Here is a 26059-nt window from a genome sequence, read left to right as displayed (position 1 = left end):
GCCGAGACATCAGGGCCCACTTTTTTTTATTTTTCTGAGTCCTCGCTCTTTGTGTTTCTGACTCAGTTTCTTTGTTTTATATACTTCCTTCGCTTTTGGGCTTTCCTTTGGGTTGGGCTTTCATTTTGGTTTGTGCGTTTCTTTGGGTTGGATTTCTGCGTGCGTAGGACTGTTGTTAGGGCTTACTGTTCTGCTTGTTTTGTTTTGTTTTGTTTGGTTCAGTTTGGTTTTGTTTTGTTTTGTTTCGTTTTGTTTTGCAGCCGTGTTGTAGTTGTATTTCTTGTTTGTTCTTGTTTTTACTTGCTTTATTCCCTTTATTTCTTGTTATAACATTGTTGATGCCTAAGTTCTTTAACATTGAGGACAATGTTTATTTTTAAGTTTGGGAAGGGATAGCAAGTCTTTTTTCGTTTCACTTAAACTCTTGCTTTCTTTTATTTTGTTTTCATTTCTGTTTTGAGTCTTTTTGTTTTCAAGTCACTTTTCGGACATATACGATGAGATTGTGATGAATGTTTACATGACTTGATTGAAAATGCTAAAAAAAAAAAAAAAAAAAAAAAAATTTGTTATTCACTAAATGGCATCGTTCTAGCATGATATGTTTGAAACCCTCTATGCACTTGCCATTTGTTTCATAATTCTCCAGTTGAGGGATTTGCATGATCCAAAGAATTGTATCAAGCATGAATTAGACTTGTATAACCATATAATGTGAGCTTTGAGCCTTTTGCTTCAATTCATGAGTGTTATACACATATTCTTATTTTCTTGTCATCCGAGTTGTTGTTTGATCTCATTATTCATTGATTTGGTTGAGCACTTAAAAGTCACTCATTCTTGTGCAATTTGATTACATGACATTTGAGAAATGATATTGAGGCCCTCTTTGGACCGTTTGTGCCTTTCAAGCTAACCGTATGCATGCTTAAGCATGATTTTCCATTGTTAACCACCTTGAGCCTATATGTATGTAAGCCTTTTCTTTCAAGTAACCAATTTTTACTTCTAGCCTTAGCATGAAAAACAAGAATATACCTTTCTAAGGAACTCATGAGCTTTAATTTAGATATGTTTTTCATGCTAAGTTTGGGAAGGGTTATTACATTTCAAAAAAAAAAAAAAAAAAAAAAAAAAAAAAGTACTTCACTCAAAGGGTGAAAGAAAAGAGAAAAGTTGTGGTTAAGTGGCAATGGTTTCAAATCCAATTCCATGTTTCTTGGTTGTTCGAATGGAAGGAAGGAGTGTGAATCATAATTAGTGGAGGTACAAGGCTTTGTGGTCTATTTGATCACCCCTAAAAAAAAAAATTAAAAAAAAATTGAAAATCTTAAGCGTGATGTTTCAAAGTCTTTTAGTCAACGATTATATGCTCTTACATTGTGAGTTCCTTGGACTTTGTTGTATCCATATCCTTCATTTCTTACTCACCTTGCACCCTTAGCCCCATTACAACCTATAATAAAGACCTAAATTGATCCTAAATGTCATGTGGTTGATTTGCACACATTTTTCAGCTTTTGAGTGTTTAGCATCCTTCTTGAGATCATATTCATGCATGTTTTTCAGCTTGCTAATTTTGAGTTAAGTCCCTTATGGTTTAACTCTATTCTCATGTCTATTATTGAGTGATGCATTGTAACCCTCTCCCGAGTGATTCATTTGTGAGAGGACAACTTTGGTGAGATTTGAAGTTACATTTGTGCTTGGTATGATTTTTTGAAGTTGTGTGAAAACTGAAATTGGAGAATGAGTTTCATTTGGCCATCACACTACTACACTTGAGCATGTTGTGTTCTGAACTTTGCCGCCTTGTGACTAATGTCTAAACTAAGTTTTTCTTGTGAAAATTTTTGAGTCATTTGCATAAGTCACTCTCTCTTTGGAAAGTGTTCGAAAAGTTTTGTTTCGAGTCTTGTTTTAGTTTCTGTTTTGCTCGAGGACTAGCAAAAGATAAGTTTGGGAAGTTTGTTCGGTTCATTTTTACACATGATTTTTCATGTTATTCACCCACTATTTTGAGTTAGTTCTTGACATTTTATAGCTTTTTACTTCCTTTTTGTGTTTTCTTAGATTTTGCCTTGGTTGGGATGAAAATGAGCTAAAAGTGCATTATTAGTTATAAATTCTGTTTTTGTTCATTTTCGTAGGTCAACTTCTTGGCCTGGGATCAACATGCTCTGGTGCTCGGATGAGGTCATGATATTCATGAGACTTGTTCCAATGGATGTTAACTACAACATATCCAAATTTGAGCTCCATTGGACAAGTATTGCCTATCCAACCAATCCATCATGTTACCACAGTTCTGGAAATCCGGATTTGGCCAGCTTTTACCTCCCTTGTGTCATCTTAACTTCTTGTTACCATAACTCTTGGTAACAAGGAATTACATTTGTAAAATAGATATTTTCTGAGCTTTTGCCATCTTTGTGAAGTCAAAGCTCCATCATGGCAAGGGGACAATGGGCTAAGGCTTTATCAAAGGTGGTAGTTTTATATTAAAAGGTAAAAGCTGGAAAGGAGGAGAGAGGGAGGAGAAGTCAAAATTGCAATCTGATATTGGGAGCCTTTTGATCGTGGGAAATGAGGCTATTCCACATTCTACACAACTTGAGAGCAGCTTTTGGGGAGCTAAGAGCAAGGAAGGAGAAGGAGGTGCAGCCAAGGAAGAAAGGAGAAGACTTCCACCATTGAAGACTTCAAGCTTTCATCATTTCCAAATCTGTAAACTCCTTCTAGTTATATTTCGAGTTTGTATTTGGAATAAGTATGAGCAACTAAACTCCATAGCTAGGGCTTAGGTTGAAGCCCTAAACATGATTACCTTATTGTTTTGATGCTTGAGTGTATGAATTTCTAGATGTTGTTGATGAACCCCATTCACTAATTGAATTTTATGATATGTGTTTGCGTCCTTTGCTTAATCACCTTAGGTTGTATGCATGTAGCTAAAGTTGAGAAGTTGTGTAAGATAACCAAGAACACAATTTCTAATTAGCAACAAATGATTGAACTTGTTTAAGTGAGCATCATGTGAATTGGTTTCTTGACAACAATTGATGAATTCCAATTCACCAAATTAATCTATCCTTGATGTGTGTTTTCCTTGATTGATTACCTTTGAAAGCATGCTTCTTGAGGTTGTTGGGATTATGTGTATCTTCATGTTTTCCTAAGCAATAGATGGATGGAGTAAGAACCATCCATGTGAATTGGTTTCTTGAATACCTAATGTAAACACCATGCTATTAGGGTTCTTGTGATGTTCATATTCTCTTTGAACTTAATGGGTTTTCCTTGCAATCGAATCGAAGTACGAACCATACCTAGGTTCGGTTATGAGGAGGGCACAAGTATTGTAGCACGAACCATGCACTTTACGTATATTAGAGAGAATCAATGCGTCTTGAGCCACGACCCATGGTCTTGATTGCGAACATCTTCATCAATACATTTAGAGTTCATCACTTGAGTATCCATGAACATGGGTAGAATTGTTTAGGGTGGATTCCGAAACCCTAGTGTTTGTTACATTTTAATTTCACATTTTGATAATTCATCTCTGCCATTCACATTTAAATTCAAAGTCCATTTACTTTCATGCAATAGAAATAGGTCACTTGAACCAAATCAAAAAACCCCCCCAATGTGTGTGTGAGTTGCGTGTTTGACACGTTTTGTGTCTTTGTCACTGAATTTTGTTTGTTTCCGTAATTGTTTTGGAATTTTGGTCCGCGTTGTGTTCTTGCATTTTCTGTGCTGATTCCAACCATATAAAGAACGTGAATTTTGGATAAACGGTTGGAAAGTTATAGGTCAAAAACTGGACAGAGGTCGAAACTGAAAAACAGAGAAACGAATCTGTCCAAATGGTGATAAACGGGTGATAGAAAGTGCTGTTTGTGTTTTTCTTTGTTTTCTTGTGTTGTTTCATTTCTTTTATCTTCCTTACTTCATTTTTAGTTTCCAATTTGTATTGTGTTTGTGTGTTGTGTAAAATTAGTGTTCTTTACGTACTCAAATTAGAACTTATAGGAAACCGACAAGTTCTTCGTGGGATCGACCCCGTACTTACATAATCTATACTTCATTAGATTCGTGCACTTGCGGGTATTTTTAATTGGTTGTTTGCACATTAATTTGTGTCCTTTGAGGAATGCAACACTCACGAATACCTGGACAAGGGTTAGCATACACCACAGTGAGCAACCACCAGTTAGTCCCCAATTGCACAAGAGCAGTAATCGATTGGCTAGAATGAGCAATGATTTGAATAGATATAGAGTTGTCATTCCACAACAACCAAACACCCCCAGAAAAACCAGTGGCATCTACAATATGATAATTAGAAAAACCCAAACTCTTAGCAATTTGCAAAGCTCTAGAACCACCAATTCTAGGCTCAAGAATAGCTAAAATATCAATAGCATAAGCTTTTCTTAAATCTTTAATAGTACGAGCACAACTTTCCTTACCAGCACCCCTAACATTCCAAGAGACAATAATCATTAAAAAAAGGAGGATGGAGAAGAACTTAGGATAAACCTAATTCTGCAGATGCTCAGCCTCACCACTAGTGGAGGCAGCTTGTTCAACGATCATAGCAGTATCACTACCAAACTCTGTATCACTTTGATCAACAAAGTCACCATGGTGGTCCATATCTTCAGAAATTAAACTTACACCAGAAGAGGGAGCTTCATTGAGAACCTTTTGGCCAATGTCAGGGGGTTCATGACCATGAAGTAGCCCACCTTTCCCTAGAGAAGACTCGGAAAAGAAAGGCCCCTCCATATTGAAAGAAAACTTCCCAAGAACATCATCCTGCACAGAAGCCCCACGAACTTGCATTCCCACAGCATTCAGCCCTGTAGAGCTATTAAAAGCACTCCCGACCCTATTCTTCCCACCCCTTCGAGCACCAAAGTCAGGCTTAACAACAATTCCAGAATCTGCTGAGTTGGTGATATCTCTCATAGGCTTCTTAAAAACCCAAGTAGAAGCATTACGCACTGTGCCAACTTGTTTCCTAGAAGACTTAGACATGGGGGAGGCACGCTCAGGAGCTTAAGCAACCGACTTAGTAGCCTTCTTGGAACCAAAGGGATTAGGGGTGCAACCCGCATCCTCATCGTCCCTACCATCATCATCCCTCAAAATATTAAATCTGGAGACAGACTGGCTAGTGGCAATCTTCACACCACTAGCCTTATCAGACTTCTTGGTAGAAGAGAACAATTGCCCTTGTTCATGTTGAACCTTCTTTCTGAAATTTTTTGGTTTCATTAACATCCATTGACCATGCATCTTAGCTGGAATCTCAGTAGCCAACTTAGCAGGGTCAACAACAACAACATCCTCATTTGGAGCGGGAGAAGTACCCTCCATATTCTCAGAAGCATCATCCTCAGCAAACTGCTTTTGCTTAGCCTCCACAATAACAGGGCATGAATCTCTACCATGCCCAAAACAACCACATTCAAAGCAGACTAGCTGAATCCCCTCATAAACAACCCCAAAAGTACGTCCCTCAACTTCAATAAAAGGGATAAGAGGCTTAGATAAATCAAGTTCAACACACAGCCTAGCAAACTTACCTCGAGCTTGACCCATAGTATGCGCATCCACCTTAACGGTAGTACCAATGAGATTTCCAATTTTCATCATAACATCAGTACGAAAATACTCCACATTCAACCCATTGATTCGAATCCAAGCTGTCATGTGAGTAACCCTCTCTTCTTTAGCATTAAACCCAGGTTTCCAATTCTGAGTCACAATATATTGCCCAGCAATTTGCCAGGGACCTCCAGTGAGCACATACCTCTTATCTTCCTCAAGAAGAAATTTGACAATGAAATAATTGTTTTCTAGATCAATTAAACTCATTGGACCCTTCAACCCCCAGCGTTGAAGCAAACGGTCACGCAAGAAAGTATACGAAAGAGGGCGACCCATTAGCTTGATAATCACAGCAGTCCTCCAAGGCCTGTACAAGCAATCCTTAACCCTTTCAAAAAATACAATGGATGGAATAGCCCCATGCTTGATTACAACATCATCATCACTGATATCAAACTTATCCTCAGCCATCCCAAAATCACCACAGACTTTATCTTTGAAGCTCATTGAAATTGGGGGCAAAGAAGGAGGAAACACCTCAGAATCCAATCCACCAACATCCAGCATCTCCCGGGTACGAGCACACTTATCTCCAACAACCAGGCCCTCCTTCGAGCCACCATCCGCAGCGAACACAAACTCAGATATCCCATCCGCCACCATGGGCGGTGGAGCAGTCACAGCACAACAAAGAGCCAGAAGATCGTGAAACCCTAGAAAAAACCAAGCGCGTTTCCTTCTTTCCTTTTTGGTTTCTCGAAACTCTGGAAAAAGTTAAAGAGCACAAATAATAATTGTTCTCAAAATCAGATATTCTAGTAGTGACACGGTGGCCATCAGACTACACTCAGTGACACCGAACCCAACCAAGTGACCCTCGAAACCAAACCAGTGAACGAGAAATTCCCACACAACCCAATAAACGACTAGAAACATGCATGAAATTTATGTAGGTCAACCCATACGATAATTAAAAGTTCATGTCAAATTCGAGTTAATCCACTAAGAGACAATTAATAAATGAACCCATTCAGAAGCCATCATATATAACTATTTAATTCTCTAAAACAAAAACCTATTTGATTTTGTTAGTTTAAAGAGTTAATATTAACCTTTGGCCAAAAAACGAGTTAACATTAAATTTGTTTTTTAAATAATATTTTCAATATTATCATAACTTTCTTAGCATATATGAGTTATATTATAATTACCAAAATTAATAGATTGAATGTTTTCTAATATGTTAAACAGGTTGAATAAGTTAAACGAGTCAAACAAGTTAATCGTGTCAAACAAATTAAACGATTAACAGGTTAATCTAAATAAAAATTCAATCCAACACATTTAGTGAACGGGTACATGGGTCTTGTCGTGTTACCCGTGTAATAAACAGGTTATGTTCGGGTGGGATGTTCCTGAAATGTTTAATAAACGAGTCATATTCGTGTTGAAGATTTTTAACCCATTAATACCCGACACCACAAAACTCATTGCCACTCCTAGTTGAACCTCAACACTTGACCCCCCGCCCCCGGGCATAACACAATGATTGTAGAACCTTAGTCAATGACCTTTGTAACTAACCCAACATCCACTTGATTGATCAGGCCACTAGAGTTGGTCGTGTCCAGTTCGACGACCTGGTCCGACCATCACCAAGTTAGACTCCACGATCACAGTGCCATTTTGCTCTTGTTTTTATGTATTGCAAGAGAATTTTTTTATTTTATTTTTACTTTAATACAAGCGTTAGTCTAAACCACAAAAGAGATGTGGGTTTCTCACACACACACACTACCAAGGTGCCATGGAAATTTAAATATGAGACCACTGGTCCACAAGTTAAGACCATTTTTCACTAGGCTAGACCTCGGTGGCGTATTTCGACAAAATTAATTGAATAATGTTCAAATATAAATTTCGGTTAAATTTTTGTTCCAACAAGAACAACCACCTTCTAATGTCTGCGGGCCTTCTATGAACCTTGGAGCAACGAGATGATTTTGAACTAACCTAATTAAAACCACTATTGAATGACTTTGGGCTGAAATTCTGACCTTAGATGCGTTAGGCAAACTTGGGTTGGTAAAGGCTGGGCTGAATACAATAGATATTATTTGAAGCACAATTCACACGACAAATGCGTTAGGCAAAATTGGCTTGTTTTACTTGAATGCCAAATTGGGCTTGTAGGTAATTCTTCTATAAGTTAAATGTAGGCCAAATATACTAAACTCGAGAAATATCTTCTGGGCAACCAAATTTTGTGGATACTCATACATAAAAAATTCTATAGTGAGGGCTTTATATATGGCCTTTAAGTGAGACTTTGGGCTTGTTTGGGACTGCTTCTCTATGAAGTACTTCTGCTCATAAGCGCTTCTAACAAAAGTGCTTTTATTATAAAAAAATTGAATTTTTATAAAAAATTAAAGTGCTTCGTGGAAAAGCACTTGGGAGTGTTTCCTAAAGAAGCACATAGTATGTCCTTCTCCAGGAAGCGCTTCTATGACCCAAAAGCGTTTCTAAACTTTTCTGCCAAACACTATCAGAAGCGTTTTTAGTTATTAGAAAGCGCTTTTGGTTCTTCAAGAAGCACTCCCAAACATGCCCTTATCTGTTATATCAAATTAATTAGCCTACAGTTAAGACCATATGGATACTCAATCATATGGTTGTTCACCATAACACTAAAAAATTTCTCGTCATAAATCATATATGTGGTTGATTTCAACTCTCAAACTGATCCATCTAGAAGGGATGTAAGACTTTGACAACCAGGAGGGATGCAAGACTTTGATCCATCTAGGCCATCTCTTGATAGTACACCGACCAAAGAGGGAGGGGGTCTAGAGATCCAAACACGGTGGCACACCCTCGCAATGGCCAAAGTTGCAGCATGATCGAATTCATTGATAAAGTCTTGGGTAAATTAGCAAGACTTTTGGTGTTAAGAATTAGGCTTAAAAGTATTGAAAAGTCATCCATTTAACAAAGTTTTCAAAAGTCATTAATTTTTCGAATGGCACAAAACTTTTAAAGACTTTTTAAAATCACAATAGAATACCACTAGACTTTTAAATACTATTTAAAAGTCATAGTTGAATACCTCTAGACTTTTAAACTAATTAAAAGTCTATAAAAGTTAGAATTGAATACACCCCTTAATCTCCCTAACATTACTAAACAACATACATTTTCTTATGGGCATAGTCTCTCTCCATGTAAAACCAAAACCATGATGGTACTTGAACAGTTGTATGAATAAATTGACAAAACCATAGCAATATTTTACCATTCATATCTATGTGGTACTTTCACATTTAATAACAAAATGCAGAATACTTTGCACACTTGATAAATCTAATAAAAGCAATGTTAAAAGAAGGTTGATCATTTCCGCACTCATTTTTTTTATTTTGTGTGCTGATAATGGAGTAAGTAAGATGACACACAAACAGAGCGATGAGCGCAAACCGACAAAATAAGAGTGTAAAAGTCGCGAGCCTTAAAAGAACTACCATGTTCTTTACAGAACCATCGTCCAGGAAGTATTTGAACAGTTGTACAAAAACTCCATGTACTTTGGTTGCGGAAGCTTCTTTCCAGTTTGCACAACAGGGGAGGCTGAAGCAAAGCCATTGACTAACTTGTGCTTCTCTTAATGTGGGAATTACCAAGAATGAGCCAACTTGCTGTTATAATACTAGTTCAACCAAATTAAAGAAAAAGGAAATGTGGGGTTTCATAAGGATAAAAATGATAAGTAGTAATAAAGAAAACAAAGTTGAGCCACTTGAATAAACAAAAAAAAGTCCCATCAAATTTAAAAACAACTAGGGAATCTAATTAAATATATAGATCAACAAAGATGAAAAGAATGTTTGAAAATCCAAACCAGATACTTTTCTTTCCTTGGTAGACCATTTAATTGGACTGAATCTTCCTTCTTGTCTCCCAATTTGATACCCCGAAGGTAGAATCTGCAAAATTCACACCAAGGAAACCAAAAAATTTAAACTGTTGTCTTTGACAAATAAAAATTAAAAAAAGAACAAAAACGGTGTACAATAAAGCAAACAGAAACTAATTTCCCAATCAATCTTGAAGAACCTTTACACTTTCCATGGAAACAATATTTGAGCAAGCAATATTTCTCCATTCTGATAAAGGAGGTCGTGTGTTTGAATCTCGTGAATACTGTTCTTGAATAAAAAATTTTAAAAAAAAAAATTGAACAATGGGATATGGAGTACATACTAGTTATCCAATCAATGGTGGGTGGAATTGGGAGAGGAAGTGGATGATGGTCGATCTGAAACACCGCCATTATCCCCCTCCTCAGCGTCAATACGCGTGGGGATGCAGAACACAGGCAAGCCGCCATCAGAGGCGAAGCGGGTGCCAAAGATTGAAGAATGGTGAATCATTGGCTGCTGCTGCTGTGTTCTCTGCTGTGTGCCGAAGATAGAAGAATCGTTCCAGGCCCGAGCTGAAACTGATGGCGAAAAACTGGACTGAAGGGTACCCCCCTGAGCATGAGCGTATGCTTGCTGTGGCAATGCTTGTGTGTGTGAGTTGAATACAAATCCACCATCAACTCCTCTGTTCTGATTGCTCCATGCCACCATTCTCTGATAACTTGTATCAAATCCCACCGTTGATCCTCCCGCCCCCGCGGCAAAAAGGGTCTGAATCTGATCGTTGTTGTGGTTGGTGTCTCCTTGGGATTGCTGGCTGTGAGTGTGATGGATGTTTAGGCCTTGGTCTTGGAAAGAGTGGAGAGAGAGGCCAAGGTCTTGGCTAGGGTTTAGGTTGGTGGTTCTTGAAATCAGATCATGATCAGGTGGGTAGCTTTGGAAATTGATGGATGAAGTGGCTGCTGAGCTTGTGGGGAAGAATGATTTCATGGTGTCAGCTATGGTGTCTGAGTCTAGAGATGGAGGAATGTTGAAGCTTGAAACATTATTTGCTTGGTTGTTGTTGTTGTTATTCTCACTCATTTGCCTCTGCAGCTGGTGGAAATTGTAGCCACAGGACTCTGTTTCCTCTGTTCCTCCTGCAATCACCATTTCATTTGGATTGGATTGATTGGGGTCAGCATTGTTTGCTGCAACACCAGTGATAGGGTGCCAAGGTGGAAGCTCAGCAAGCCTGTCAATGGAGGATTTTGCTTTCTTGATGAGCCAGTCAACCGCTTTGCTGGGGCGGTCGTAGCCGAGGCGGTCTTGAACATCGTAGAATTGGATGGCGGTGTGGGCAGACAGCCGGACGCGGCGGTCTCGGGGGCCTTTGGCTGTGTATACCTTGCTGTGGCGGTCTTTGCGGCCGGTGGATCGAACAATGTGGCCTCCTTGAACTTGTATAATCTCTCCTCCTGCTCCTCCTCCAGCGCTCTTCATTCCCATTCTCTCTCCTCCTCTTTGCTTTGCATATTCTTGTTGAATGCTTTGGTGGTCTAGAATTTGGTTGTTGTTGGTGTTGGGAGCTACTTGTGTTTGTGCTGGGTGAGAATTTATGAGCTCCCCATGTGTTTGATGCTGGTTTTGGAGAAGTTGGAGATATTGCTGATTCTCTTGGAAATCCAGATTCCTAATCTTTTTTCTCTGATTTTGGGCTTCAAAAATGGTTGATTTCTTTTGCTTTTGCTTTTGCTTGCTTTCACTCTTATCTACTGCTGTTGTTGGGGTTGCTTGTAGCTCTTCCTTTGCAAGCTGTCACAATTCTGATACTCCTGTTGCTGCTGCTGCTAATCCCAAAAACTCTGCCATTGCAATCTCCAGATTCCTAACCCCAATAAACCCTACAAGAAAAAATTCCACAACCCTCATTCAAAATACAAAAAAGCCAGTCTCACCAGTACAGACCCAGAAATTTGACTCCTGTTTTGTTTCTACAAATTTACAGATAAGGTAAACTTATTGGTCCATATCATCTCCATGAAAAGAGTAAGAGCATGCAGACTAGGTTGGTGGGTTTTTCTATGCGGGCACAAAACTACTGTATTAAAGATTAAAAAAAAGGAATCAATTAACAACAGAAGTGGGTTGTAATTGTATTGGGTGTATATATATATTCCACCAAGAAAAAGGGAAGAGACTCCCAGAAGAACTTTGGGATTTTGCAAAAGAAAACTGGAATGGTTTGAAGGAGGGCTTAGGAGAAATCAGTGAATGAGGTTTGGAGATGTAGAGATGTGAAAGAAAACTCCTACCTTGGCCTATGACCATGAGAGCTGTAAATAAATCTGTTAAGGGTGGCAGAGTTTGGTCAGGGAGCTAGAGGAGATTAAAATCTTGGGTCATCTCAACCCCACAACCCACATATATATCAAACCAGGTCCCAACCAAAACTCAACAAGTCAATGTCTAACTCTAGCCCAACTCCTTCTACTCTTAACTCTATCTTATAAAAGCAAAGCGATATTTGGAGAGGATATTTTCTCACTCACGCACTGTCAATGTGTCATGGGGTTCGAATCTAAGCCAATTGGTCTTCAAGTCAAGGCATTTGCCACTGAATTAGATCTCGTTGGCCTCTCTCAAACTTTTATAAGATAGAGTAACTTTTTAAGCATATGTTATTAAAAGAGTTTAGGGTTAATCAGCTATGATTAGAGTGCATGGTTCATAGAGAGGCGACTGTCGATGGCTACCTCCTTCACACACTCCTTTTGAAGGCGTTGATAATGATATCTAACAGCTTTTATGGTTCCTTTACTCTCTCTTTATTTATATTTATTTATGCTCATAGTTCCACCACAAAGATATGTATGGTTTCACTAAAATAAACGACAAACGTGCTCCCTTCAACTACACTTTTCTGATCAGCTCCTTTTTATGCATTTTGTACTCCCACAATCTGTTCGATCCAGGGTTTGTCACATGGCTACAAAGGACAGGAGCTTACTTGGCAAGCTTAGTCACTGCCGTGTTTGTTTTTATGCAAAAGGGAACAAAGGGCAGCAAGTTTTCCTTCTCTCTCCTCTCCTTGTGTTCAAAAAATAAATAAATTAGGGACTCAAGAAAGGGGAAAAAGATGGGAGACGAATAAGAGACATATACAACTAGAGAAAAACTTTGGTTTTACCAAGTTTCATAATAAATTTAGAGAAAAACTTTGGTATTACCACCTATTTTTAAAGCAAAAATTAACAGTTGGGCTAATTTCCACTTGGTAGGCTAAATTTTCTAAAAAGTACGCGGCACCAAATTGTTATACGTCTACAAAAACTTGGACGGGGTTAGAGCCCATCCTAGTCTAAGAGTGGCTCCGCCCTTGATCAGGTGGTTAGATTAGTGGTATTTACACATACTTTCTCTCTAAGAAATTCTAATTTTAATTTTCTAATCAAATCATCGTACGTAGTATAGCTTTAATTGATGAGATGGTTTAATTGTAAATCTATCAACTTGCAGGTACATTTATTTTAGGGTTCGAGATATATATGTAGATTTATGTGGGCAAGAGGCAAGAAGAGATGCCTTTCTTTAATGTGATGATGCACAAGATCGAGAAAGAGTACATGGTTGGCATATGAGGGTGTGACTTCTAGGCTTGTAGCCTTTATTAAGTCTGCAGTGCAACTTTGCCTCTAAAGAAGCAGCAGCAATGTGCACCATACATTCTCCAATTTTCTTTCTATTTTCTATTTTTAATTTAAAACTTAGGAATATTATTGATGTAAAAGGCTCTATCAAGAAGATGTCTAGAATTCATTTTCATAGGGGCTTTCTCCATCTTTTCTCAAGCACACCATATATGACGGGCCTTGTCCTTGTACCAAAATGGATATTGGCCGCCCATGTCATTTGCTTCCAACACGTGGACCAATGAACATGATTTTTTTTTTCTTTTCTTTTCATTTTTTATAGCTACAAAATATGGAGTATATAAAGGTTTAGATTCTATGTGCAGCCATTATCTTCCATTGACGGGCAAGTGGGTAATAAAGGGAGAGTGGGTATAGAATGAAATTGCCAAATTGTATTTCTTTTCTCTTCCTCAAGTTGGAAAAGTTGTAACCATGCAATGCAAGCTACAAAGTCTTTTTAGAAGTATATAGTCTGTTCGTTCAAGAATATAAACCGAGAATCATATGCATAAAGTGCAAGCATGACATAATTGACACAACAAAAGGTTGGATAAGGTATTAGAAATCATGACCTCAAAGCCTATCACCACCATCAATTCTAAAGAGAAGTGTCTCAAGAAAAGAAGAAAGACTGTACAATATACAGCAAGAAGGAAGAAACGATTGGACGATATAATTGCGATATGTTACATGCCTGCCTACAAGGGTTTTTATATTTATTTTATAAAAGTAATATTAAGCGAATGAAATCGAACCTAAGACTTCAGATACTGCCTATAAGGTTTGAGATGCTCATAAATCAGCTTGCCAACTAAATATCGACTACAATTACATTATTTCGACTAAGGTAGCGTTAAGCCCTATCCTACTTGCTATATATCATATGAAAACTACAAGCTCGGAATTTAGGTAGCAGCTTTCCCAATTTAAACTAGTCTTTGTTTTACAAAAAGTGGGCGGAGCATTCAATTCAATTTTTTTTCCTTTGGGTACGTATGAGCATTCAATTGAATCTCAATGAGTATAGCACCAGAGAGTCATTGGTCTAGTGGTACCTCTCTTTTCAGTTTTGAAAGAGATCTCAAGTTCGTATCTCCCGTCTCCTATCTGTTTTTTTAATTTTGTTTTGTTTTAAAAAGAAGTACTACCCTCATGTTTAATTGATGATAGCTACTAATAATTAACCAAACTTTAGCTGCAGTAATTTGCCCTCCTTCCTAGGTTTAGGTTAGCGGAAAATATGAATATATTAGAGTAGGTAACGTAGAACAACGTAGCTTTAGAGGTGGATGATTGTGTGCCTAATACCTTGTTGCAGTTGGAGATTTCAACTTAAAATTAATTAACTTCCAAAATTTCAATATTGCAATCTAAGACTTTTTTCTCGTGTATAACTTTATAGTGGCCGCAATATCTTACCAACTTAATCTTGATTTGATTTCCATGGCAAAAACAATTAAGCATTACGTCGACTATTACAATCATAGATACACTCTTCGAGGTGATATTAGTTTGTGGCATTTTGGACATTTTAAGTTCGTTACATGATACCGAATAGCTAAATAGCTCTCAGTTTAATGGCACTTCTCTTTACAAAAAAAAAGGGAGCGTAGAAGTATGAACCAATCAGAAAGTGAGATTTGAGAATTGCAATAGTAGCCATATAACTATTCAATCTATTATTTAAATCCGTTAAGGAGAATAAGGGGGCATATTTGACATTTTCTTATTGAGCTTAACAATGGAATTCTCTTAAAAACGCCCCTCAACTCCAAGGAGACATAATTTTTCAATTTAATTTCCGTTTGAGCCACGCTCTCGTGAACTTGAGCCTTGTGTCATGGATCAAAGTAAAATTCCACCACTAGCCTCTAAATACGAGAGCCACTATATTTCAATAATTCTGTTACTAAAAGGGCGTAATGATCAAAGCAGAGCACACAAGAATTCAACTAAATAAATGAAAATTCGAGTCGGTCGTTACAATAAAGTCAGGATGAGTTTGAATTTAATTAAAACTCTAACTTTATTTATTATTATTATTATTTTTTATATAAGTGATATTCTACGTTAATCTAATCGAAACTATAGGGAGGGAGATTCGAACTCCGGTGCAGAGTGGGGAGCACATCCGCTCTAGCCAACTTGATTAAGCCCATGTCAGTAGAATGGGCTGCAGAGGGGTATTCTATTTTAAGTTTTGATATGAGTTCATAATTTCATTAATTATGGTAGGTGATTTTTAGTTGAGAGTTCAAGTTGGCTCGATGGACAGTAAAGAGTTCCGGTACCCCTTTTATGATTTTTCAGTTTCCCTTTTTTGATTTTCCGGAACTAGGCCCAAAAACTCCAAAATGATATGAAGACCTTAGGGAGCTGGAGATCATTGACTCATTTAGGTATCAATTGCGGGGGATGCTTGCTTTAGTGAATTAGGATTAAGTTCGGCTTGAGCAGTTGTGGTGTGGGAGCTAGGAACTCACACCCAATTTGTAGGGGCTCTTGGCTTGAAAGGTTTCTTTTTCCTAAAGACGAGACACCCAATTTGTAGGGGCTCCTCTATGTCACAAACCCCAAGCGCAGATTATCATCATGGATTCTTCCAATTCAACCAAAAGTCTCTCCTCCTTGCTTTTGTAAGCACTTTCCCCCATTAATAAGCCTTCTCACTCAACCAAAGTTGTTAATGAGGGCTCATATTCCAACAAAACTTGCATCAACACAAAGAGTTGTTGAACTAATAATGATGCATTTTGTCTCAAATATTCCCAAAATTTGAATATATATATATATATATATAGTTTTCTCCAGCAATAAATCTAAAAAACCAAGTAAATAAATAACCCTGTCATTTATAGCAATGAGGTGGAGCAGTCCTAGAAAAGGACAATGGCAGAGAAAAGAAGCAGATGATTAATTCACATCACCCTTCCTCTTCTATATATCATCTGTTGAAAAAGTGAAAGCCACAAATCAGGCTCGTGATCCGAGATGGTTTAAATGTCCCACTGTTATATTCTGTATCTCTCTGTGTCTCTCTGTGTCTCTCTGTGTGTCTCTGAATGAGAGCTAGAAGAAAGAGAGCAAATATATTGTCGGAATGCAATTAATTATTTATGAGATGGCAGAATCTGCAAAGTTTTTTTTGCCTCTCTTCTATGGCAACCACACAGCTTTCATTTTTAGCCCACGTTTACTTGCACTCTAAATTTACTGCAGCCTGCGGAAGCTATAACCAAAAACAAGAAAAAAATTTATAAGAAAAAAATTTACAGAGCTATAGGCAGTTACTTTCCCTTTATGAAAGGCTTACTGGCATTTATATATGCTCTAAAACTGCTTCTTTTTCTCTTCCTTTTGAATTTTTCTGATGAGTTGCAGTTGGTTATAGCTAGAAACCCTAAAGACAGTGAAGTATCCTTTACAGATTGAACCCTAGCTCCAAAGGCTACAAGGCTATATATTAATGGTTCTTCAGAAATGCCAAAAACGTTTCAGTTCTTCAAAGAAAAACAAATTACACTAGAAGGAAAGAGTTAAAAGGTAAAAGAGTATAGCCGCAAAAGTTGATCAACTTGATTCCCCAGTTATGGACCATCAGCAGCAACTTCCAAATGGTTATTTTGATGAGTTAGAGAGCTTTTTTATTACCCAACTCCACAGAACACAGAGATCAGAAGCTAGCTAGACAAAAATGTGATGTAATTTCAGTTCTTCTGGTTTCTATATATATTAGTATCAAAATTAATGGAGCATATTTACGAGGAGTGTAACTTTGCTGTAATCGATTGGTCAATTTTGACATGAGTGATACTAGGGGAGGAGGGATTCGAACAAACAAGACCTCGGATGCTGAGCTACAAGCTCTTGGTTCGATTGGTCATTTGACATGCTTTACAATGAAAATCTACTAGAAAAAAACAAAAATTACAATGAAAATCTGAATTGTTTGCCCGAACTTGCCTCAAGTGAGATGGATCATAATTTCAAGTTTAGAAGGTTTAAAAAAATGCCAAAAGATAATTTTACTGCATGCAGTTTATTAGGGTTTACAACATCGTACCTATGTGTAGTTAAAAACGTCCAATCATACTAGATTACATTATATGGCAGTGCTGAAAGAGCCAAGTTAGGAGATGCTTTTGAGCAAACCCTCATAATAAGAAGGCCAAATACAAGATACAGAGACAGATCTAGAGAGGAACACAAATTCTTTTACCAACAATATCAAGATGCAAAACACAAAACACAACTATTGCAAGACAACGAAATGAATGATTACGGGTCTAAAATAACAAGGCACAAAATGACCAAAATAACCTTGCTGATGACAAAAAGGCCTCGATTTTATTAACACAACAGTTAAGATTTTGGGCAATGTAAATTAGATGGGTGTGCTTTTAAATTAGAGGCAGGAAATTAATTGAAAACCATATGAAACTACATGGACGACTACAAATTTCTTTTGACATTGAAGAATCTTGTTTATTGAATGGTATATAAGATTCCACAACTCACATGTTGATGTTGTCACAATCGGCATCAATGTGGGTGTTGTTGTACATGGATATGAATTGATTGCGCATGGCAAGAAAGCAATTAAACGGTGACCCACTTACACAATGACACTGCCTTTCCAGTTTCTAGAGACACGCAGAGAAAAAAGACAAACCTTAGCTGTCTCTAAGATATATGTATATATCACATTAATTTTAGAACATGGCTAAGGTTTGCAACAAAAAGCATTTTATTTGCTCTCAAGCCAGCAATTGCAAGACCATCAACCATAGTTGCAATCGACCTAATTCTAAATTCGCATATGGCTACATACATCTACTTTCGGTTTCATCTGTGGTTTCAATTCTAGTAATTTATGATCCATACAATTTCGTGATTGGATAATGACGTATCTCTCACATTGATTGGATCGGAATTTGAGCGTCTCTTTAAATTGCGATGAATATCAAACTATATAAGTCAAATCACTAAAACGAAAACTACAAAAATTGAAGTATAAAATTCGACAAATTACGACCAATAGTGATAACTTTCAGGCTTAATATTGAGAAAACATATTCATAACATATGCGATGATAAAACTTCCATCGAAAATATTGAGAGCTTGTCCTCAAAAGGGGAAAAAAAACAAAATGAAAAAAGATTTCCCATTAACATCTAAAGGATTTGAGAGCTTGTGGTCATACCAATCATGCTATTGGTGGGTCCGTAAAATTATACTTTCTTTAACGATGACTAGGACTTAGCAAGTGGTGTAAGAAGGGCATCAGTGTCAAGACCCACAACCATGAATTGGGTTTATCTGGTTTTCCAACATTAATTTATGGTACACCGGACCTTTTGGCACAAGTCTCTCTTTTCGGGTTGAAAGGTTATAAGAGTCATAATCAAGGAACAGTTGAGTTAAACACAAGTTCTGGAAAAAAAAAAAAAAAAACCAAACAAGAACAATATGTGCACAGAAATTTCAAGTTTATAAATTCAGTAGGTTAACGTTATAATTTGTATTCAATTTCCTTCAACTTAGTATCGTAGAAGAATTTCAAGCTCAAATCTACCCATTAGTACTCTAGCCAAGGCGGATCTAAAAAATTTCAAACGAGTCGGCTATAAATTTACTTTTTCCTTTGTTATGTGTAGGCGGCTCAATATATTTTCTTGAGAGCTTTTCAGATGGAGTAGGTCAATTTTTTCTGGGGTAGGGCGGCAAATTTCTAAGAGCAACTCCACCCATTTGCCCTTTGCAATGGCAAAGGGGGAGCTAGGGTAGCCACTGTTCACGTGAATAGTAGTTGCCCTTGCAAAAAGAAATGTGTGTTTCCACCTGTTGTCATGGCAACTACTATTCACATAAGATATGAAGAGAGGAATTTGTATAGATTTTTTATGTGGGAAGTAAAAAATATGACTAAGTATTTATTTAAAAATAATTCTGAAATTTTTAGTATGTTTTTAGATTTTTTTTTAGATTTTTTTGGTTGCTGACATCAGCAAACCCTGGCTAGCACTGGGGCTGATTTTGCCTGAGGGCCAGCCCAGGCTTGTGGAGCCCACACTCAGCCTGGGTAAACAAAGCTCGCTGGAACACCTTTTTCTTCTTGAACCCCCCCTAGCCCCAGGCTTTGGGGCACCGCTGCACTTGCTCTAATGAGTGGGGTGAATAAAAACTAACACTAAGTTTTCATTTTATCAAAAAATTGCACTAGGCTGTAGCCCACCCTAGTCTAACAGTGATTTCGCCCTTGCTTTATTAGTAGCTAGGCAAGTAAGTACAAACTAATTTTTTTTTTATAAAAAAGTATATAAATATAAGGGGATAAATGGTACTTATATTATTTAGACATAAATACCTTAGTTGATAGATATCCTTATCAATTTATGGGTAATGATTTCCCCACTCCAATTTTATCCACTTACACTCCTTTTTTAGTTATAAAATGGAGTGTAAGTGGATAAAATTGGAGTGAGGAAATCACCACCACTCTTTATTTTCCTCTATGATAGTGAAATTTAAGATGAAAGCAATTCATATGGAAATTGAAAAGTGATAATTTCCTTTCTTTCGATCCCATTTTCTTTCTTCACCTATCTCTATCGTCTAGAGCTGTATCTGCTGTCATGGTGCCTCAAACAAACAATGACTACAAGACAGAGACTAGACTTCAACACAAAATATATACCTTGACCTTTTATCACGCACAAGTTGCTCCACTTGATCCCAGACTCCCCATTTTCTTGTTTCTAACTTTCTATTTGCCCTGTCCTTGTGAATTGTATTGGATGGATTTGTTTGTAGCAAGCAATTTCTCAGCAGAATGGGTTCCGGTCCACACGTATATGGGCCCATAGAACTGGATTTGGGCCTCAAATTTTGTTTAAAAGTTATGAAACTTTATAAATATTTTTCACTTCTGTAATTTTGTTTGATCAGAACAACAAACAGCTGTGAAAATTTGAGGTGGGCATCCAATGTATACGGGGGTCCGAGATAAGGGATGATCTGGGAGTTTAAATCAGGAGAAAAACTATCTGCAAGCAATATTTGGGGAACGGGTGGTATTTGCTTATTTGGGATGATAAGTGATTTTTTAAAAATTTTGGGAAGTCCAACCCGTTTGGTAAACTATGAGAAAATCACTTATTGTTAAAAATTACTGTAGGAGAAAGCTATTAGGAAAAGCAGCTAATAAGGTGCTTTCATTTTCTTATTATGCATGAATCAGTTTTGAAGAGCCGCTGAGTTTAATGATTATGCGGCAATTATTTTTTCATTATACGAGAATTCGTACCAGCAACAGTTTTAACAAAAAGTTTACCAAACGCCAAACTGCTTTATCTCACAACTGATTTCTCTCACAGCAAATCTGACAGAGATTATTTTCACAGCACATCAATGCCAAACTGGCCAAGTGTTCTATATGTAATCTACCATTACGAAATTCAGAATCGCCCCTTTCGAAGTCGTGTCCAGGCAAAGGCTGCAACTGCAACACCTCCCAATTGTGTAGCCCCTGAGATTGTTTCGTCTCCCTGCAAAAACAAAATAATGTTACCACTAAATTTATTAGAAAATCACAATGACATTGGTTTGATGGCGTCAGGAAGACAATTCTAGAGTACAAAATAATTAAGGTAGAAGAATGAGACCGTTTTGTCCTCTGCCTGGCACAGGGTTCCAACTCTAGGTTACCTCACTTGAAGGATAATATGTGCAGAAAATAAAAGCAAGCACAATAAAAGCAAGCCAATGTAAAAACCACACATGAACCATGAATGAACACAGACACAAAGAAATGTGGGAAAACAGGAAGATAACCAACATACCAGTATTAGCCTGCAGATATCTGTCCCAATTAGAAAGATCCCCTAAAATGGAACAAAGAGAGGTAAGTTTTCAAGGATTTGCTTAATAGCCTCAACCATTCAACCCGACATATAGAAGCAAACTTACCAGGAACAACCCCCGAGTCGAGATGGATTTTGGGAAGAGGAATATGTAAAGCAAAATGATAGCATTAACGGCCCCGTCTGCGCCCTACATACCACAAACAGGAGCTATATGGTGAAATGAATCAAAGTTTAACAACTTTTCCTCCCAGAATAAAACAACTAAACTAAGTAAGCTTGCTTGTCAACTTTTAGTCAAACAATCCATATCCATGTGTCAACTAAACTAAGAAGCTTTCGTGTCCATGTGTGAATTTCTTACACTTATTTATTAACTTAGCATTATGCATGGCACTTTTATAAATAAATAAAAAGGAGCTAATCTGCATATTATAAAACAGTCTCAAAAATCATGGTCTCTGTGTGGTGACGCCACATGGCCGGCCCTGAGCAAGGACCACAGCATGTAAATAGTTTCTGAAATCATACCAGTCCCAGCTTCTTTGGGTCTTTGTTCTCCTTTCGCCGGCCCTGCAAACAGTAGATTATGATGAAAAATACTCAAGAGACGTTATCCTTGAACATAAGCTGAGTATCATTTTACCATCGATGACACAGCCAGGTAGGTTTCGTGCAACAAGAAAAAGACCGAGCCACCAAGAGCCCCATCTAGATACAACTTCAGCAAAAATTGAGGCCCAAAAATTCTTTCAATCTGGTCAGTGCACCAAAAAATAGAGAAAGATATAATAGAAACTGATTGAATATATATACGACTTCATATAAAATCATGGAAGAGATCAAATTCAAGGTCCAACTAAAAGATATGTCAAAATAAAATTTAATACCTCACAGTGCCAAAAGAATATTATTAGAAAGAAAAAAAAGCTTCTGAGAAAAATCAGCTTACATGCGCCCCAAAAACATATAGTCCAATCATGTTATGAATGAAACGCTCAGTGTCGAAATGACTGAAGGCAGAAGTTATCAATGTGTGAAGACGTCCATGTCTAACATTGATTAATGCATTCTGGTTAGAGAAAATCGACAAGTTAGGAAATGATCAGTGAAAAACGAAAAAAACAGCTAGTCGACATTTTGCTTCCTTGACTCTTTTTTCTTTAGTTTAGGGTTACTTAAATTCTCTTATTTCTGAACGAGAGAGAGAGAGAGAGCCATGAAGACAAGTTGACAATACTTAGCCAATTCAAAACTGAGGGACTCACAACAAAATTCTTCACCATGAAGGCAATATCTGCAATCTCCCATAACAACAACACCGCAGCATTAGCTATAATCAATCCCCAAACCCCGACAGTGACCTCACCCTCTGATACCCTTCGGAGCCATGATCTCCTGCGAAGAGGAGGAAACTAGGTTTTACTGACAGAAAATAATTAACTTGCATACAAAATGAGACAGGAAACTTGGGGTGCATAGGATAGGAGCATACAAAGTGGATCCTGGGTTTTCTGCTTTCTTTAATCAAGAGACGGAATTAATAATTTTTTCTTGTCCATATGTTTTCCTTCAATAATAAAATGACTAATTTTCAAATTAATACTTAATTCATAGGTGAGAAAATGAGCAAATGTCCTCAAGTAACGTAAAATCTCTTCTATTGACCAAAAAAAGAGTAACATCTCTCTAATCTCACAAAACACCTTTATTATATGTTCTATAACCCAAATAATATAAAGACAATTTTTAATATAAACAATTGTCTAAAGGTAATTTTTCACATAAGAAGGCATTAGGCCCGACCTATTCCGCCTACTCATGTTATGACAACTAGTACTTTGCACAAGCAAATTTGTTCTTCATTTCCTAAATAACAATTAACAAAAGTCCTTCTTCAAATGTTACTGGAATAGTAGACTGCATTTTGGTATTATGCGGGCAGAAGAAGTTTGCAAAATAAAATGGCAAGAGAGCTTTTGCGATGAAGCAAAGCAAGCAATGGGCACGTAAATAGAAATATATGTACGGCCAGCCAATCGCAATTGGATACGTGTTGTCCTTTTCTGTCCCAACCAATCACAATTGGTCAAATCAAAATCAACCTTGCAGATACGCCAAAAGGAAATTTCAAACATTGGAACCAGGAATTCCACGATAATGAAAGGAAAAGAAAACGAAGCTGATAAGAAGACCGCTCTTCACATTGCAGCCTCCAAAGGCCATGTTAATGTAATGAAACAACTTATTTCCTATTGTCCTGATTGTTGCGAAGTGGTCGACCAAAAACGTCGAAATGCTCTTCATTATGCCTTGGAGAAGCGTAAACCTCGAATTATAGAATTTGTTCTGATGGATACATGGCTTAAACTATGTGGAGTTCGTTATTGAATTCACTAGCTTTTCCTTCATTTTCATAACCAAACAGATAACTTCGACAATGAACAGAAAACAAAACCATTACCCGACACACACTCCGAGGAGAAGTAAACTTTGGGTTGAACTGGAACTTAGAACCCTGTCTGGAAAATTGGACTCTGAGAAAGCCAAGCCTGAAATCTGAAAGACTTTTGCTTGAGGCTCTCAAAAGGGTATTTGAGAAATCCACCAAAAATTGCCGTTTGAGTAATGGGTTGGAGAGCAACCCATGAATCTTTTGTGTGAGAGTGTGCTGCAACCTCCATGAATGAGGAAGACGGTGAAGCCAGTGTGCTGGGAAGGAGCTAAAGAAGTGGTTTTGGGTTAGGGTTTGGGGTGGTTTGGTTAGAGAAACAGTTTTGTGTGGTTGAAAGTGGAAGATTGAAGAGGTAGTAGTGGTGGTGGTGGTGGATGAGTTAGAGAGCTTTTTGGGGAAGTTTGAGGCCAGTTTCAAAGAAACGAGCCTCTGCATTTTTTATATTTTTATGAAAGCGCTCTTTGGGGGGTTCTTGGGGAAGTTCCCATTTTTTTTCTTAGAGAAGGTACCCTCAGTCCCTCACCACCTGAGATCAATGGAAATGTGAAAAGCATGAAGAAAAATGAGTTTTTATCAAAAATCCCCAAAATTTACTTTTAACTTTAACAAATGTCAGTGTTGAAATACAAAAAAATTCACAAAAAATTTTCAAACGTGGGATTGGATAAGTCCCACAACTTTGATACCTATTATTTGCCATATCCAGTAAGCCTCAAATTGAGGGCAGAGATAAAGCTCAACAACCATGTATAGAAAAAGAGTTCAAAAAAGATGGGAGTCTAACCAACCAATGAAAACTTTTGAGAGAGGTTGGTGATGGCTCATGTTTTTGTGGAGCTAATTATTCAATTTTTGAATAAATTTCCTACATATAGAAGCAAACTTACCAGGAACAACTGTTTTGAGAATCCCCGAGTCGAGATGGATTTTGGGAAGAGGAATATGTCAAGCAAAATGATAGCATTAACGGCCCCGCCTGCTCCCTACATACCACAAACAGAAGCTATAGTGAAATGAATTAAAGTTTAACAACTTTTCCTTCCAGAATATAACAACTAAACTAAGCAAGCTTGCTTGTCAACTTTTAGTCAAACAATCCATATCCATTTCAACTAAACTAAGAAGCTTTCGTGTCCATGTGTGAATTTCTTACACCTATTTATTAACTTAGCATTATGCATGGCACGTTTTTATAAATAAATAAAAACGAGCTAATTTGGCATTATAAAACAGTCTCAAAAATCAGGGGCTGTGTGTGGTATGATGCCACTTGCACCACTCCAGGGCCGGCCCTGAACATGGACCACAGCATGTAAAGAGTGTCTGAAATCATACCAGTCCCAGCTTGTTTGGGTCTTTGTTCTCCTCTAGCCGGCCCTGCAAACAGTAGATTATGATGAAAAATACTCAAGAGACGTGTATATATTCGCAGTAGATTATCCTTGAACATTAGCTGAGTATCATTTTACCATCGATGACACAGCCAGGTAGGTTTTGTGCAACAAGAAAAAGACCGAGCCACCAAGAGCCCCAGCTAGATACAATCCCAGCAAAAATTGAGGCCCAAAAATTCTTTCAATTTGGTCAGTGCACCAAAAAATAGAGGAAGATATAATAAAAACTGATTGAATATATATACGACTTCATATAAAATCATGGAAGAGATCAAATTCAATATATATTGTCCAACTAAAAGATATGTCAAAATAAAATTTAATACCTCACAGTACCAAAAGAATATTATTAGAAAAAGAAAAAGCTTATGAGAAAATCAGCTTACATGCGCCCCAAAAACACATAGTCCAATCATGTTATGAATGAAATGCTCAGTGCCAACTACAAAAATTGAGAAGTATAAAATTCGACAAATTACGACCAACAGTGATAACTTTCAGGCTTAATATTGAGAAAACATATTCATAACATATGCGATGATAAAACTTCATCGAAAAGATTGAGAGATTGTCCTCAAAAGGGGAAAAAAAACAAAATGAAAAAAGATTTCCCATTAACATCTGGAGGATTTGAGAGCTTGTGGTCATACCAATCATGCTATTGCTGGGTCCATAAAATTATACTTTCTTTAACGATGACTAGGACTTAGCAAGTGGTGTAAGAAGGGCATCAGTGTCAAGACCCACGACCATGAATTGGGTTTATCTGGTTTTCCAACATTAATTTATGGTACACCGGACCCTTTTGGCACAAGTCTCTCTTTCCGGGTTGAAGGGTTATAAGAGTCATAATCAAGGAACAGTTGAGTTAAACACAAGTTCTGGAAAAAAAAAAAATACAAACAAGAACAATATGTGCACAGAAATTTCAAGTTTATAAATTCATCAGTAGGTTAACGTTGCAATTTGTATTCAATTTCATTCAAGTTAGTATCGTAGAAGAATTTCAAGCTCAAATCTACCCATTAGTACTCTAGCCAAGGCAGATCTAAAAAATTTCTAACGAGTCGACTATAAATTTACTTTTTCCTTTGTAATGCGTAAGTGGCTCAATACATTTTCTTAAGA

General features: G+C 37.3%; 2 protein-coding genes across 2 annotated transcripts; both read right to left on the bottom strand.

Moving 5' to 3' along the window:
• Nucleotides 1–9014: 9014 nt before the first annotated feature.
• On the bottom strand, nucleotides 9015–12004 carry LOC110767249 (transcription factor TCP4-like). Its single transcript, XM_021970739.2, has 3 exons — nucleotides 11840–12004; nucleotides 9886–11428; nucleotides 9015–9608 (listed from the first exon to the last, which is right to left on the bottom strand). Exon 2 carries the CDS (start codon nucleotides 11031–11033, stop codon nucleotides 9897–9899), a length of 1137 nt encoding a protein of 378 aa, XP_021826431.1. The 5' UTR covers nucleotides 11034–11428; nucleotides 11840–12004; the 3' UTR covers nucleotides 9015–9608; nucleotides 9886–9896.
• An 8673-nt stretch (nucleotides 12005–20677) lies between these two features.
• Nucleotides 20678–24046, bottom strand: LOC110769063 (RHOMBOID-like protein 12, mitochondrial). The gene is made up of 8 exons (XM_021972963.2): nucleotides 23552–24046; nucleotides 22351–22481; nucleotides 22035–22154; nucleotides 21729–21839; nucleotides 21614–21655; nucleotides 21171–21272; nucleotides 21062–21103; nucleotides 20678–20767 (listed from the first exon to the last, which is right to left on the bottom strand). Exons 1-8 carry the CDS (start codon nucleotides 23970–23972, stop codon nucleotides 20678–20680), a joined length of 1059 nt encoding a protein of 352 aa, XP_021828655.2. The 5' UTR covers nucleotides 23973–24046.
• Nucleotides 24047–26059: the final 2013 nt, after the last annotated feature.

Source organism: Prunus avium, chromosome 3 (assembly GCF_965620075.1).
Source record: "Prunus avium chromosome 3, drPruAviu1.hap1.1, whole genome shotgun sequence".
NCBI classification, from domain to species: domain Eukaryota; kingdom Viridiplantae; phylum Streptophyta; class Magnoliopsida; order Rosales; family Rosaceae; genus Prunus; species Prunus avium.
The sequence above is the reverse complement of the archived record's forward strand: the minus strand, read 5'-3'. Positions and strand labels throughout refer to the sequence as shown.